This window comes from Festucalex cinctus, chromosome 3, assembly GCF_051991245.1.
Source record: "Festucalex cinctus isolate MCC-2025b chromosome 3, RoL_Fcin_1.0, whole genome shotgun sequence".
Classification (NCBI taxonomy): Eukaryota; Metazoa; Chordata; class Actinopteri; order Syngnathiformes; family Syngnathidae; genus Festucalex; species Festucalex cinctus.
The window spans coordinates 13,107,943-13,122,585 of record NC_135413.1 but is presented as its reverse complement, the minus strand read 5'-3'; the positions used below and the strand labels follow the sequence as shown (position 1 = coordinate 13,122,585).

The window sequence follows — 14,643 nt, the reverse complement described above, 5'->3', positions numbered from 1 at the left end:
ATATATATTTTTCACTTTTTGGACTATGAAATATTTTTTCTGCAAAAGTACAATTAGTAAACAATGCAAATGGATGCAGAATTTAATGTTTAAATGTTTAAACGAATATTTGAACACACATTTGGTGTATGTCCAGGCTCTCATCATATATATATATATATATATATATATATATATATATATATTTACATGTATGTCATATACGATGCAAACGACAATTAATAATCAGTGTTAAATACTGCCTGAAGACCTTTACCTTTATACTGCCTGCGACCCTTGTGAGAATAAAGATAATGCATGGATGTTATAACTTTGTTTTGTTGTCCCCTATCCTCCATTTCTCTCTCTCTCTCTCTCTCTCTCTCTCTCTCTCTCTCTCTCTCTCTCTCTCTCTCTCTCTCTCTCTCTCTCTCTCTCTCTCTCATTTCAAGTGGTGGCGACAGATGGTCATCTGACACCAAATCTCAGATCTGAGGTTTCGTCCTTGGCTAGTATTTTTTATTTTATTTTTTAAATCAGTGACTCGAGTGCTTCCTCTGGGGAGCTGTCGGGTCTCTTTAATGTGTTTGGAGTGTGGTCCAGGGGCAGCAGGGCGGAATAACGGTTAGTCGACTCTGTTTCAGATATTTTATGTTTAGGGTTCAGATCTCAACTCAAAATGTATGTTAGGTTAATTGAAGATTTTTAATTCTGCATTGGTGTGAATATGAGTAGGAATGTTTGTTTATCTATTGGGTTTATTCCATATTCCTCTGGGTTATATTTTTGGTTATATTTTTGATTGTAACCTTAATGAGGAAAAGCAGTATAGAAAATGGACGGCCGGAATAGTCTGAATCAAGTCGCTTGGCATCACTACAAATTTAGTTGGAGAAGTTTTGGTCACAACATTAGGACATGAAATGTAACCTGGACCTGGGACCCCACTGTTACCTTCTTTGCAATATGTGATGATATTATATTTTTTATTGAAAGATGAGTGTATAATTTTGTGGTGCTGATTACTTTTCAAGCAAAAAAATGTGCAATAAACATGAAATTGGTCTTCTTTTTATGTAGTTGTGAGCCTCCGCTGTATTATTTTTACTCAAAAATTGTCTGTAGTCTCTTCCAAACATAGTCAGACATTCTTCTAAACCTCTTTTTCATGCAGCTAAATACAATGCCGCATGTCTATAACAAACAGATGACATTGACAGTCACAGACAAGTTTTCATGATGCATTCTTGCACCCGTAATACATTTTAGATAGCATTTCCCATGTTATTGAAAATGCTGTTTGGAGTTTTATTTGTTTTAAAGAGCATGACTGAAAATCTTTTTTGAGCCAGACTGAAATGGTAATTGCACAAAGACCTTGCATTTCTTGAATGCATGTTACATGAGCTTCTCTTGAAGTGTGGCTCTGCCTCGGGATTCCTTCTGCAGTCCCAAATTATGCATGTTAGCTTCATTGAACTGTGGGAATTCATGCCACAACAAGATATAAGACAACAAGATATAGTGTATTCAGTGTATTTTAAAACGTCAAATGATAGAGGTCGTTTACCTATTAATCATGTAATTAATTATCAATTGCAATTTCTAATTAATTACATATTATGGTGGCGTGGACAATGCATTAATTTTCCCTTCCAACTAAACTATTTTAGCATGACCCAATGGACCCCATCGACGACAATTTGAGGTGTCCCAATACTTTTGTAAACATAGTGTAGTTTGTAATGTGACAAAACACAGCTCTCTAGTGGTCACCTAGTAAATTACAATTAGAGATCAACACAATAGACGCAAACTTGATTATCAAACTGAACGTGTATGTTTAGCAAGCTGGTATCTTTAACAATTCCACTTCACTGTAAAATCTTGAAAATCACAACAGACTGAGTAAGGATGTTACATAAAATATTAAATACACGTTTTATTTATTTTACAGCACTTTAGTATTGTAAACAATTCTCTTATTTTATGAAACCAATAAATCATTAAATACTATGAACATTTTCCTCAAGTAAACTAATAATATGATGTAATAATTGTTTTGGTAACATTAAATATACAGTATATTAATATGAATGAATATAATAAAAAAAAAAAAAAAAAAATCCAGACATGAATAACTCATTTGTCACTCTAAGGCAGTAAAGCACAACAGTGTCTTTCACAGTACGCTCAAATTCTGGTGTCTTCCATGGCATTGCATGTATTGGAAAAAAAAAAATCCCCAAAATGGGATACTGATGTGAGTTCCCAACTTAAAGAGTGACTCCAACAATGATCTGTGAAGGCTCTGAATGTTCAAGTGCATTATTGGGTTCCTGAGTGCTTTTACCATCTCCACATCCGTCAGGCCTTTTAGGCACAAAAGGGGGGCAGAACGGCAGGTAACGGCTCCATGGAAAAGAAGACAAATACGCGCTCATGCCAAAAGGTAGATCGTAGACTTCTCCACTCTCCAGTGTGTTGATGGAGCTGTCCTCGTGTGCTTTGTTCCAGGCCAGGATGCCTCGTTCCTCCTTTGTGCCTGTTGGGCATGCATGAGTCCAAGAAATGGGCATATAAAACTAAACACACAATCACTCGCACATTTGCATTATTATTATTATTATTATTATTATTATTATTATTGTTATTATTATTGTTGTCGTCGTTGTTGTTGTTGTTATTATTATTATTAGCCATTTTTGTGCTCAGAACAATAAAAAATTTGCTCTTGTGGCAATTATGTTGAAATGAGTTGAATAGCGTCATTTTGAGAAAAGTAGTGCTTTGCCACCATCTTGTGGTAATTTTAAAGATGTAAACCTTTATGTATATACAAATATATATATATATATATATATATATATATATATATATATATATATATATATATATATATATATATATATATATATATATGTATATATATATATATATATATATATATATATATATATATATATGTATATATATATATATATATATATATATATATATATATATATATATATATATATACACAGTATAAGCACTGTGATGCCATTTTTCAGATTTTTTTTGTTTTTGCTTTGTGGTTCTAAAATATATATATATATATATATCACCCACGCTAAAATTCAAGAAACCAAACATAATGTTATGCACTCAGTCTTTATGATTACTTGATTTTTAAATTAATTGAAAAATCTCAACCTCATGTGTACCGTTCTCAGTACACAAAATAAAAACTTAACTATTATAATTCAAATTGGCAAATTGCAGATTTTTATTTAAAGTCGTAGCTATAACCTATTGAAGGTCATGCAGTAGAAATGAGTACAGTATTACCTGGAATTGTGTTGTCCAGTAAGAAACCAAAGAAGCCTCCAACAAACATGCTAGTTGAGAGAAGGACTTGCAGCACCTGGTCTAGCGCAGCCACACCTGGGCAACACAGTGACACCGTGACACAACACGTATACTGTGTGTGTGTGTGCTTTTTAATAATTTTTTTAAGTAACGTGAAATGAGTCTTGTACCTGTAGAAATCGCTGTGGGGTTCTTTATTATCCAGTTCGGTATAGCCAAACCCGAAAACATGGAGAAACCAAACACGAAGATGTTGCGAGATGAGTTCAAATCTGAATACTAAAAAAAATTTTTTTTTAAATGAATATTCCTATACAACAAACTCACAACATTTTGTCAAAGTGATATCTTATACAGTATGTGAACAATCATATGTCATTCTTGGCATCTGCAAAAATATATTTGACCTTGTTATTAATCTGCTAAAAAAAAAAGAAATTAAAAAAATTAACCATTATAGTCAAATATGTCTTTCACATTTGGACTTTCACTTTTATAGGTGTTTGTGTTGTTGCTGATATGTGAGTGTAAAAGATAAAACCGTAAAAATAAGACAAAAAAATTATCTTCTTGCCCTTTCACAAGAATAAATAAAGCTCATACAATGATGTAGAGTGCTCACCTGTAAATTGGAAATCCCTGCTGCAGAAATAACCCCAAACATAACCATGAACATCCCTCCAACGACAGGCGATGGGATGGTCGCAAAAATGGCTCCGACTTTGCCAAAAACACCCATGACTATCATGAACACACCCCCAGCGACAATCACCATACGACTGCCAACCTTTGGGGAGGAAGTCATCCAAATGTTAGATTCAGTAGTTTTCATTGCTCACTAAATTAAGCCTGTCACAGAGGACTCACCTTTGTGATACCGAGGGCTCCCACATTCTCGCTGTATGAAGTGGTACCGTTTCCTGTCCCCCAGGCTCCGGCCAGCAGACACCCCAGCCCCTCAATCCCAATTCCCCGGTTGATTGCATGTTTAGGTGGAGGCGGAGCCCCAGATAGTCTGGCGCATGCATGGTAATCCCCAACAGACTCTATCATGGATGAAATCACACCGGCGAAAATGCCAAGTACCCCTGCCACGCTCACAGTGGGCTGTCCCCATTGACCTATGTTGAAGGGGGGGCACAGGGTTCATTACATGGAATTCTGATTCTGTTTTCAATGAGTAAAAGCTTCTTACCGGGGTAAGGGAACGTGAGCCAAGGAGCTTTACTCACTACATCGCCTTTCAAATCAGTACGAGCCAAGTAGCCATACTGGCTTGGATCAGAGGGAAGTAGACTCCAGGTTGTTAAAATATAGCACAGGAGCCAGGACAAGGAGATTCCAAGCAGAACCTGAAGGGAAAAACAAAATAACTCCAATTTATAAGACGAATATATTTAACTTATTTTCCATGATCAACTACGGATCATATAATCGATTGTTACTTTTGAGATGGCAGAATCTCTTCAAAGAAAAAGTGAAGTGATTTCATGCATGTTGTTGAACAAAAACTGGTAAATATGAAAGAAAATGCAAAATGTGTTACATACAGGAAGAATCTGGAAGATGTAAACACGCCTGGAGTTTATTTTTTTGTCCTTGCCGTATGCCGGCAAAGGCATGGGAATGTGACGAAGATACTGTGAGAAAATGATGATCAGGACAGTGGTTCTGCAGGAGAAAAGGAAACATTCATAATATTAATGTTCATTGTTGATTCGAAAGCACTTGGCAAAATATAAAGTACTGCTACTCTAGTAGGTTCTTGGATCACTGAACTTTGAATAGGATTTCTTGTCATGCTTCTGGGGGAGATTAAGTGTTTACCACACAGTTCAATGGGCAGCTGAAACATGTAGCAGGTTTATTCAAACATAGCCTACTTGTATCAGCTGCGTGTTTTGACAAAAATGCATTTAAGTGGAAACACATTTCTATAATCACCCCAATGGCATTGTTAGAAAAAAAAATCAAGTTAAATTAAATTAAATTAAACTAAAAAACCTGGGCCATATAAATCCCCCCGATCATAATAAGTACAAAAGTTGAAAACACACGCATCGGTAAAAGTAGTATCACGTACAAGGTAGAAATTCCCCAGTGGTTCCCTGCACTGACGCCAGCAGAGTCAAAAAGAGAGAGTCCAATGAGAGAGATGGTGGGGGCAATGGTGAGAGGGCCAATGAAACGCATGAAGATGCCAATGAGGCCAGAGAAACCAATTAGCACCTGTAAGAGTGAGCCCACCATAATGGACCCCTGCACCTGGAGACAAACATGGTATATGATCAGCAAATCAATTGTAGTGAATTATTAGTTAACCACTAGATGGCGCTTAAGATTACACACTGTCACTTTAGGATCATTCTCAACGAATACAAAATGGTGCACATTGTGGTCAAATTGCATTGATTTGAAAGCTGTTATATCCCCCAATTAACTTACTGCTCTCATTCTAGTCTGCCACACTTCTATGAATTCACTGGACGACGTATTGACAAGGCTTGCGTTCTGTGTCCAAGCAGGACAAGTCCACTCTGGCATTGACAGCATTGCCATGGAAGGTGCCAGCAATGTGAATGTCCCTCCTTGCAGGATTGGCAATCTACAAGCCATAGGAGAAAATACATTATGATAGATTATTTCATTAATGTCAGTCAGGATGCAGCCTGACTAATGTAATCTACCAGGTTGTTGTTTTTTTAACTGATTGCAAAAGGACACATGCTCACAATATTGGAAGGGTGATTCGATAAACATTCTGCCTCATCATATGTAATCCAAGATGCAACAAACAGATATCATCAAGTCATAAAGTTGGTTTAGATTAGGGTAGATGAGCCAAAAGTGCATAAAAAGGAATTAAATAGCAGAATATATCAATCCTGGTATGGCACAATGTAGACTGTAAATATGTGCCACTACCAGCTTTCAGGTTGATCTCTTCCTGAGAATTTGGGGGAAGACAAAAATGCATCAGTGGCCCTGAGCCAGTGGAATGTGGATTTAGCAAGAACAAGATTCCATTGATAAGTTGGGGAAATTCTTTCGCTTATCCTGGTCTGATACCAATATTCAGCATATAGGACTGCACACTACACAATTACAAAACCTGCTTCTACTTCATAGTTCTCCCAAAATAAACATCCATTACAAAAACAGTAACTACCAAACACATACTTGCAAACGACAATAATGAAGAAAAAAAAAAGCATTGTGAACTTATGAAGTTAAGAGTTAAATTTAAATAAATTACTATAAAAAAAATTCCATTGAACATTGTAAATTACTTTTCAAGGAAACTGCCACAAAATTCTTCAAAGGCTCAAATACAAGGAACACCATTCTCTAATCCTGCATAATGCATTCCGCTTTACTCCTGTTTTTATCGAGCCAAACAGAACAGATCTGCTGTAACAAGATAATTTGACAACCCTATATATATAATAATCATTCTTATATTGAGTGTTTGCGCTGAGGTTATGCAAATATTAGGTGAGGCGATCACTCTGATCAGCTTAGCTGATGACCTGATGGGAACGGTCACAACACCAGCAGTGGGTGCAGCCATATGTGTCTGGTGTCTCAAACACCAACAATTAATAGTATAGCTCATACTACCGGAGACAAATTCCTTGTCAATTTTTACATACAATCCTTGGTCAATAAAGATTTTTCAAATTCTGATATCCCTTGACATGAAGCAGAGAATTCAGATTCCTTCCTTTTAACTCTTGTTGCTCAACAGAGTTGGATAACCAGCCACAAAACACATAATAGTCTCGTTTGCATGTGTCCCCAAGAGTCTCTGTGAGCGGCAGTGCACATGAGCATCCCTCTGTCACGCCTTGTCTCTCTACAGTCTCTCATTGGTTAGTTGTAGTCGCGCTGTGACAAGTTAAGAATTGTTACAAATTAAATTCAAGGCCTTTGGATAAGATTTCCAAAAGATCATTTAAATAATATTGTCAGGTCATACAAACAGTTTTAACATACAGTATATGACAAAAAAGTGTGTTTTTATGTCTCTTCAAGAACCTTGCTAGATCAGCTTTTTTGTACGATACAAATAACAATAAAATCATTCTGAGTTGTGATTGAGCCTTGTCATCAATGCCACAAGTGGCTGTAGTGTTTGCTATACACTAGTATGTACACGCTATACAATATCATTGCATTGAAAAAAATTACCATTGATCATACAGAATGTATTGTTTAGTCCGACTTACCTGATGCCAAAAGTGACTTGCAGCAGAGTGCAGATTCCAGACACAAAGAAGATAGTGCTAATGAGGTGACTCTGTGTGACGCCATCATGTTGAAGACACAAGCCTTGTGAGAGGATCAATGGGATGGCAATGATACCTCCAAATGCTGTCAAGCAGTGCTGAGCAAACAAAACGTTTACAATAGTTTGCGACCTCGGTCATGATATCATCAAAGAGCACACTATTCATCTTTTGGCAATGTAGTAGCAGCATGTGTGGACAGGCAAAAACAAAAAACAAAAAAAAAAACAATCTAGTCGTGCAGGGTAGTGGGGCAGCATATTTGCAGTAAATACTAGTTGGTAGTTGTCAGTATTAAAGGCCCATGATGACACATGATTCAGAGTTTTTGCACATTTGTGATCCCTCTGGCGAAACGGGGAATGGACGCCAGCGACACGCACGGCCAGGATCATGAGCATGACGTCATGCTCAGAGTTTCCGGCCTGACCACGGCAACATTATTTCACTTTACAAGAAAATAGAGGCAAAACAGTCATTGTGCCACAGTGCTTCCTGTCTATTATACAATTCTTAAAACATATGAAAAATATGGTTATTTTAATATTCCAATTTGAGTCTTAAGTTGTGTTTTGCTCCTTTAAGGCTATAGTATATGGATAAACTTGCACCACTAATCTGAATATATGACTGGATAGCCGATAGGCCAAGACTTTTGAAGTTGCGAGGCCGCCATATTGCTCCTCCCACTGAGAAACGTTTCTCCGCATACAATCCTATCCATTTACAGTATCGAAAATGGAAAATATTTGAGACAGTACTTAGTAGAAACAGCATGATTTATTTAAACATAAAGAGGACTTCAGTCATTTTACTTGCCTGAAATACACGTCTAAATTATACTGAATGATGTTTACAGGAGGAAACTTGTGTATATATATATATATATATATATATATATATATATATATATATATATATATATATATATATATATATTTTTTTTTTATTAAAGAATTATAACTGTAATTAAAAAAAGATGCCTCTGCCAATGTAATATTGGGGTCTAAGGAACTGAGCGATAAAAGAAAAAGGGGGTCTTCAAAGCAGCACATACCGTCCACTTGTTAATTAATTAATTTATTTATTTATTTATTTATTTATTTTACTTGTTAAAAAAATAGTGTCCACCCCGGCACAAACCCCCCACCCTGCCCGCGGCCTTATACTAAGTGCCTAAGAGCCGTATATGTCTTATCTGTCCATATACCATATGGTTTATAACAGGGGTCACCAAATGGCGGGCCGCAGTCCAGATACAGATCTCGAGACCCTTTCATCCAGACCTCCAAGAATAAGGGGGAAATATATTCAGCTATACCGATAGACGATTTTTGAATAGGCACGCGTGAGGGCAGCTTTGCTTGAGCATAGGGGTCCTTTCTTTGACAGAGCTGGGGTCCGGTAAACTCGAAACTTTTGTCTTGTTTTGTTTCTCGGGGTACACGCATTCTCACAACAAACGTGATGAAGTATGGCTTGTCAAAAGTCAGGAAAGTAGACACTGAAAAGTGAATGGACTGTGATGTATTCTTTAATTTTACCGGCATCGAGGGCTACGACTACGCGCCCCGTGTATCTGCCTACGAGTGCTGACTACGTGTGGAGTGCAGTGGTTTTTGGGACGCACTATTTGAAGAGAAACGAAAGCAACTTATGCTCCGTCAAATTCCCTTGTCATCCAATCAATCTACTGATGTAAGTTACAATCCTCAGCTTATGGTATATGTCCGATTCTATTACTAGGAGACTAAAACATTTATAGAAGACATTTTGGGTATCACTGCTTTGAAAACACATGTGAGAGAACAGGACATATAATTGTTATATTCATAACTAGTGATGGGGACCCTTCCTTGAAGGATTTAACAATTGAATATTTTCACAAAAAAGAAATTAATGAAAGAAATATTTGAACAATAGACTAAAATAAGTTGAATTGTTGAAAATATGGCCGTTTTGTGAGTTAATTGACATGTTTACAATTGACTATAAAAGCAAAAAATGAAATTATTGTGGTTGGGTGTTTTTCATGTCTGGACCCCGGTCAATTGGGCTGATCAGGCTAGTGGAACTCTTGGAATTTAGTTGGGGACCCCTGATTTATACAGTAGTCTGCTTGTGAGGTGGGAGGAGCAAGATGGCCGCCTTGTGACTTCAACGGCTTGCACGGGCGTGTATGGGCTATCGGCTATCCAGTCGTATTGAGGTCAGTGGCTAACACAGATTCAAATGTTAAACAATGCCTATTAGAAAGTCCACATGCTAGTTGCCATCATGTTTAATTTATTGATGTTTAATTCCCACACTCCACTCAAGAGTACGGGAGGGGGCCAAATGCGACCCGCACACCACCAGTTGTCCACCACTGGTGTGCACAATAGGGTTGTGGTAACGATAAAAGTTCAAATAATTGCCCATATTTCCATATGGGAAAGTTTACTGAACACATAACATAAGCACTTGTTGACTAACATCCCTACTGTGACTGAAGCAAATTTCACCATTAGGTCCACATATATAAAGCCAAGCAAGTCAAACAAACCATGAAAAAGACATTTAGTCATATGACACCTCATGTGACATACCGTGCTAATGTTTTTCATTGTCTTGGGTTATAGTGGTTTTGTTTGGGTGCATGGTCTCTGTTTTGTTGACATACCTGAATACCGAGAAGGATACACAAGTACCAAGGTGGTACATCCGTTACACAGTAAGCCAACTTGCTGCCCTCTTCCTCTATTGGAGTGTCGACATCTTCTCCATGTTTTGTTAGGTCACAAAAGCGCCCTTTAAGCTTGAATATGGGCAAAAAGATGAATAATCTCAGAAATATTGTGTACCGTGTGTATAACATCAGCACACTCTTTGTGCTGTTTACTTCACTCAACAATCACAAAATTCCAAAGAACATTTCATCTCCTATGCATCTATAGTATAATACACAAAACCGCTAAGCGCTTTATTTTTGTTCACATGTGTCTCTGGGTACTCCAGCTTCCTCCACCATTCCAAAAACATGCGTTAGGTTAACTAAACATTCAAATTTGAATTTCAATTGAGTGAGTGTGAATGGCCGTTTGTCTATAGGTACTCTGTGACTGACTGGTAACCCTCCAGATTGTTACCCACAGTCAGCCAGGACAGGCTACTGTTCACCAGTGACCCTCTTTGGTGATGCAATTTTAATGGTTGAACAAATGCTGTGTATGGGGGTCTTCTGGTAAGAGGATTTCGGAGGTACGAGTATTCCGCCTGACACCAGCCAATCCCTATACACATACAGTACTTATATATGGTATTGATATGTGCATATAGCCCTGTGATTGGTTGGCAACCAGTCCAGGGTGTCCCCTGCCTACTGCCCAGAGACAGCTGAGATAGGCGCCAGCACCCCCCGCGACCCTTGTGAGGAATAAGCGGTCAAGAAAATGGATGGATGGATGGATGTGCATATACTGTATGTATATAAGAGCAAGCCTATTTTATATATAACTGTCACTTCCAGTATGTATACTTGTCTTGTACTCGCACCTCTTACGTTAGAGATATAATACTGTAGAAACACGTTTTGTAACATAAACATTTCATTTTCTTTCCCTGTATTTTCTTATGTGAAAAATGTGTATCAACTTTTTAAATTGCTTAAATTATCTTGTAGAAGAGAAAAAAATAAATGTACTCACTGCGAATGCGTAGTTATCAAGACCATTGCTTTCCTTTTCTGGAGCCATCTTTTCTTCAGGTGGCTGTCACAAAATAAAATTAAAACCAAAAACATGGAGAAACCATCAGCTGGAAGGGAATGAAGCGCAGCTGGAGAGAGCCAGGAAAGTGATCGGGTAAGGAGGTGGGAGAAAGTTGTGGACCGTGTAAGAAGGAGGTATCAAAGTTCAAACACGAGACTCTGTTCTTGTCGGTTGAAATGAGTCGCACCCACAGCTCATGTGAAGCTCATTAGAACAGTAGCAGCAGCTGACCCGCTTGCCAGTGGTCAGTGGCACCAGAGGACACTCACTTAAACAGCATCCGTTTGTTTCCACTATTTAATTAGGACGCAGGAATCTTTGACAAGCCATAACATTTAGAAAGAGGGGGAAAAAAAGTTAGCCACGCCTTACAAATCATGGTTTTTCTGAGTGGACTTATTTTAACCATAAGTAGTTGAAGTTGAAGTTTATTGAACATGTAAACATAACATATAAACATAAACAAATAGCAAGTAAAAACAGAGAAAGAAAAAGAAAAAAACTTCATTCATTAGAAATGGTTTACATGTCCAAAGGGATTAGGAAGAAGTTAAAAATTTATCTAATCCTACCCTTTATTCTTTACATCTTATTTCAACAGTAAATTAACACATCACAATTAAAGAAAACGTACAATTATACTCATGTGGAGAGCCCCACTTCAACACACGTACAATTGCCAATAGCGCATGTGCATGAATTTCCTAGGCGCACACCGCAACAATACATCAACGTACTCGCACATACAACCCTCATCACCCTCACAATGCAATCAAAAGAACATTTCATTTCATTTCTGCAATTGTACCGGTTCACGTCTGATCCAAACAATTCTCTTGAACTTTATTTTTGAACATTTTTTTAAACTCAACAATTGACTTGCATCTTTTCAGATAATTACCAAAACTATTCCACAAATGAACACCTCTTACAGAAACACACCTTTGCTTAATATTTGTTCTTGTTTTGGGTTTTTTATAGACACTTATACCCCTTATCTCATAAGGACTGTGTCTAATTTCAAATAGCTTCTGAATACTGTGGCAGAGTAGATTGTTGTTAACTTTATACATTATTTGTTCTATTTTAAACTCAACTAAGTCGTAAAATTTCATTGCATTTAATTTAATAAATAGTGGATGTGTTGGCTCTGTATACTTTGATCCATTAATAATTCTTATAGCTTTCTTTTGCAATTTGAAAACGGTGTTAGTATTTGTTTTATATGCCATTCCCCATAATTCCACACAATAGGTCAAATATGGTAATAATAATGAACTATATAATATATATAATGTTTTCATGTTTAAAACATCCTTACTTTTATAGAGTATCCCTATGATTTTTGACATTTTCCTTTTGACATTTTCTGTGTGTGACTTCCAACATAATTTATCATCTATAATTACTCCAAGAAATTTATTTTCATACACCCTTTCTATTTCAATTGAATTCACCAGAATTTTGACTTGATGAGTGATTTGTCTAGTGCCAAAAACTATGAACTTGGTTTTATTTAAATTTAACAATTTGTTCATGTCAAACCAATTGTTTTTATTGTATTCAATTCGTACTCCACAGTAAAGAGTTGTGTCATCAGCAAATAATACACTTTTGAATATTTTTGAGACACAACAGCTATCATTTATGTACAGTATAAATAATTTAGGGCCTAGAACAGACCCTTGGGGAACTCCATGAGTAATCTTCAAGTTATTTGAATTTATATTGTTAAACTGCACATACTGATATCTATTTTCCAAATAACTTTTCATCCATTTATATGTTAAACCTCTTATACCATATTTCTCTAGTTTACTCATTAATATAGAATGGTCTATCGTGTCAAATGCTTTCTTTCGATCCATAAAAATCCCAACAGTAAATTTTTTATTATCTATGTTAGGAGATCTTGCTTCTACGAGTTCCATGACTGCCATTGAGGTGGTCCGTTTTTCTCTAAACCCATATTGATTTTCACTTAAGAGCTTATATTTCTCAATAAAGTTGTAGTAAGTAAGAAACATGAAGTAAGTATGCTTACAAGACTTACAATTAATGAATGTATCAGCAATACAAACATTTGTACAGTATTATTGGCTTACACGTATACAAACTCATGTAAGTACTGTATTGTGTATTTGCTACCTATAACATAAATGACTAATACTGACACAGTTGGGAGGGTTGCTTTAAAAATATAGTTTTATATGTAATATATTTAGAAGTGTAATTTCTCAACTGCATTTATATAAGTGGACTTAACATAAGTTATCTTGAAATTTATACTACAGCTGCACTTTAATTTCCCTAATACAATTTTGACTATTTTGTAAGGGTGTACTGGAATGAGTTAATTACCTTTTAGAAAGGAAACTGTGTTTCAGCCATGGCGGTCATTTTAATTAATTGTGAGCACATACTGTACCTGCACAGTAGTTTTTCCGTGCCTTATACTGACCATGTGCTTATGCTTGATTAGTTTCTATAACACATGCTGCCAAACTATCACATGATGCAAAGAAACCATTAATGTTAACTTAGTTTTCTAATTTTCCCCACAACCGTATTTCCCCTAAATTGTATTAGATAGCTTTATTCGTCAAAGCGCCTGATAACATCCCACATCCCTTGAATTAGTGTGACATGTTCCAAAGATGGAGTGCTTTTTGTACTGGGACAAAACTCACACTAGTCACAGGATTCCTTGTCTTTGCCCAAAATCAACAATTTGGGTCACACCACACGGAGAAGCGGGACACCGGAATATATGAGAGAATACAAAGTACAGTTATTTGAAAGTAGTACTTGTCAAACATTCAAGTACCTCTTATCTGGCGATTTAACCACACGGGAGTAATAATTTGGTCTGAAATCATCAGATCAAGTTAAGTATGACGCCAAACTGAGATTCCTCAACTAAAGTACCACAAATAATAATAATAATAAAAAAATCTCCAAAACGTGCTTCAAATATTGTTTTTTAGGAATAATGTATTGTATTTGCATCTTGGGAAAAAAAAAAAAAAACATGACTGAGGAAATGAAGCACGTGAAGGGAGCAAATCAGCAGCATAACATCGTGACCTCATTGGACACCCTCAGTTGTGCGCACATGTGACTGTGCAGTTCCTACACATGCATGGATGACGCCATTCAGTGACATGATTATATGTATTATTCTTACACAGCCATCCACTTATTTAATAATAATAATAATAATAATAATAATAATAATAATGATAATAATAATGATAATAATAATTTCAAAGCAT

At 36.4% G+C, this 14,643-nt stretch overlaps 1 protein-coding gene across 1 annotated transcript; it reads right to left on the bottom strand.

Annotated features, from left to right (window-relative positions):
* Positions 1-222: 222 nt before the first annotated feature.
* On the bottom strand, positions 223-11,517 carry slc23a4 (solute carrier family 23 member 4). The gene is made up of 12 exons (XM_077518008.1): positions 11,306-11,517; positions 10,282-10,416; positions 7,560-7,717; positions 5,776-5,935; positions 5,414-5,595; positions 4,881-5,001; positions 4,526-4,682; positions 4,198-4,451; positions 3,953-4,117; positions 3,501-3,609; positions 3,310-3,405; positions 223-2,524 (listed from the first exon to the last, which is right to left on the bottom strand). The coding sequence occupies exons 1-12, from the start codon at positions 11,351-11,353 to the stop codon at positions 2,256-2,258; spliced, it is 1,854 nt and encodes a 617-aa protein (XP_077374134.1). The 5' UTR covers positions 11,354-11,517; the 3' UTR covers positions 223-2,255.
* Positions 11,518-14,643: the final 3,126 nt, after the last annotated feature.

Coding starts and splice junctions, on each gene's coding strand:
- slc23a4 (XM_077518008.1), bottom strand. CDS start 11,353: ATGGCTCCAGAAAAGGAAAGCAATGGTCTTGATAACTACGCATTCGCA. Junction 4,452..4,525: donor GCTCACGTTCCCTTACCCCG/GTAAGAAGCTTT, acceptor CCTTCAACATAG/GTCAATGGGGACAGCCCACT. Junction 3,406..3,500: donor CCCCACAGCGATTTCTACAG/GTACAAGACTCA, acceptor TGTGTTGCCCAG/GTGTGGCTGCGCTAGACCAG.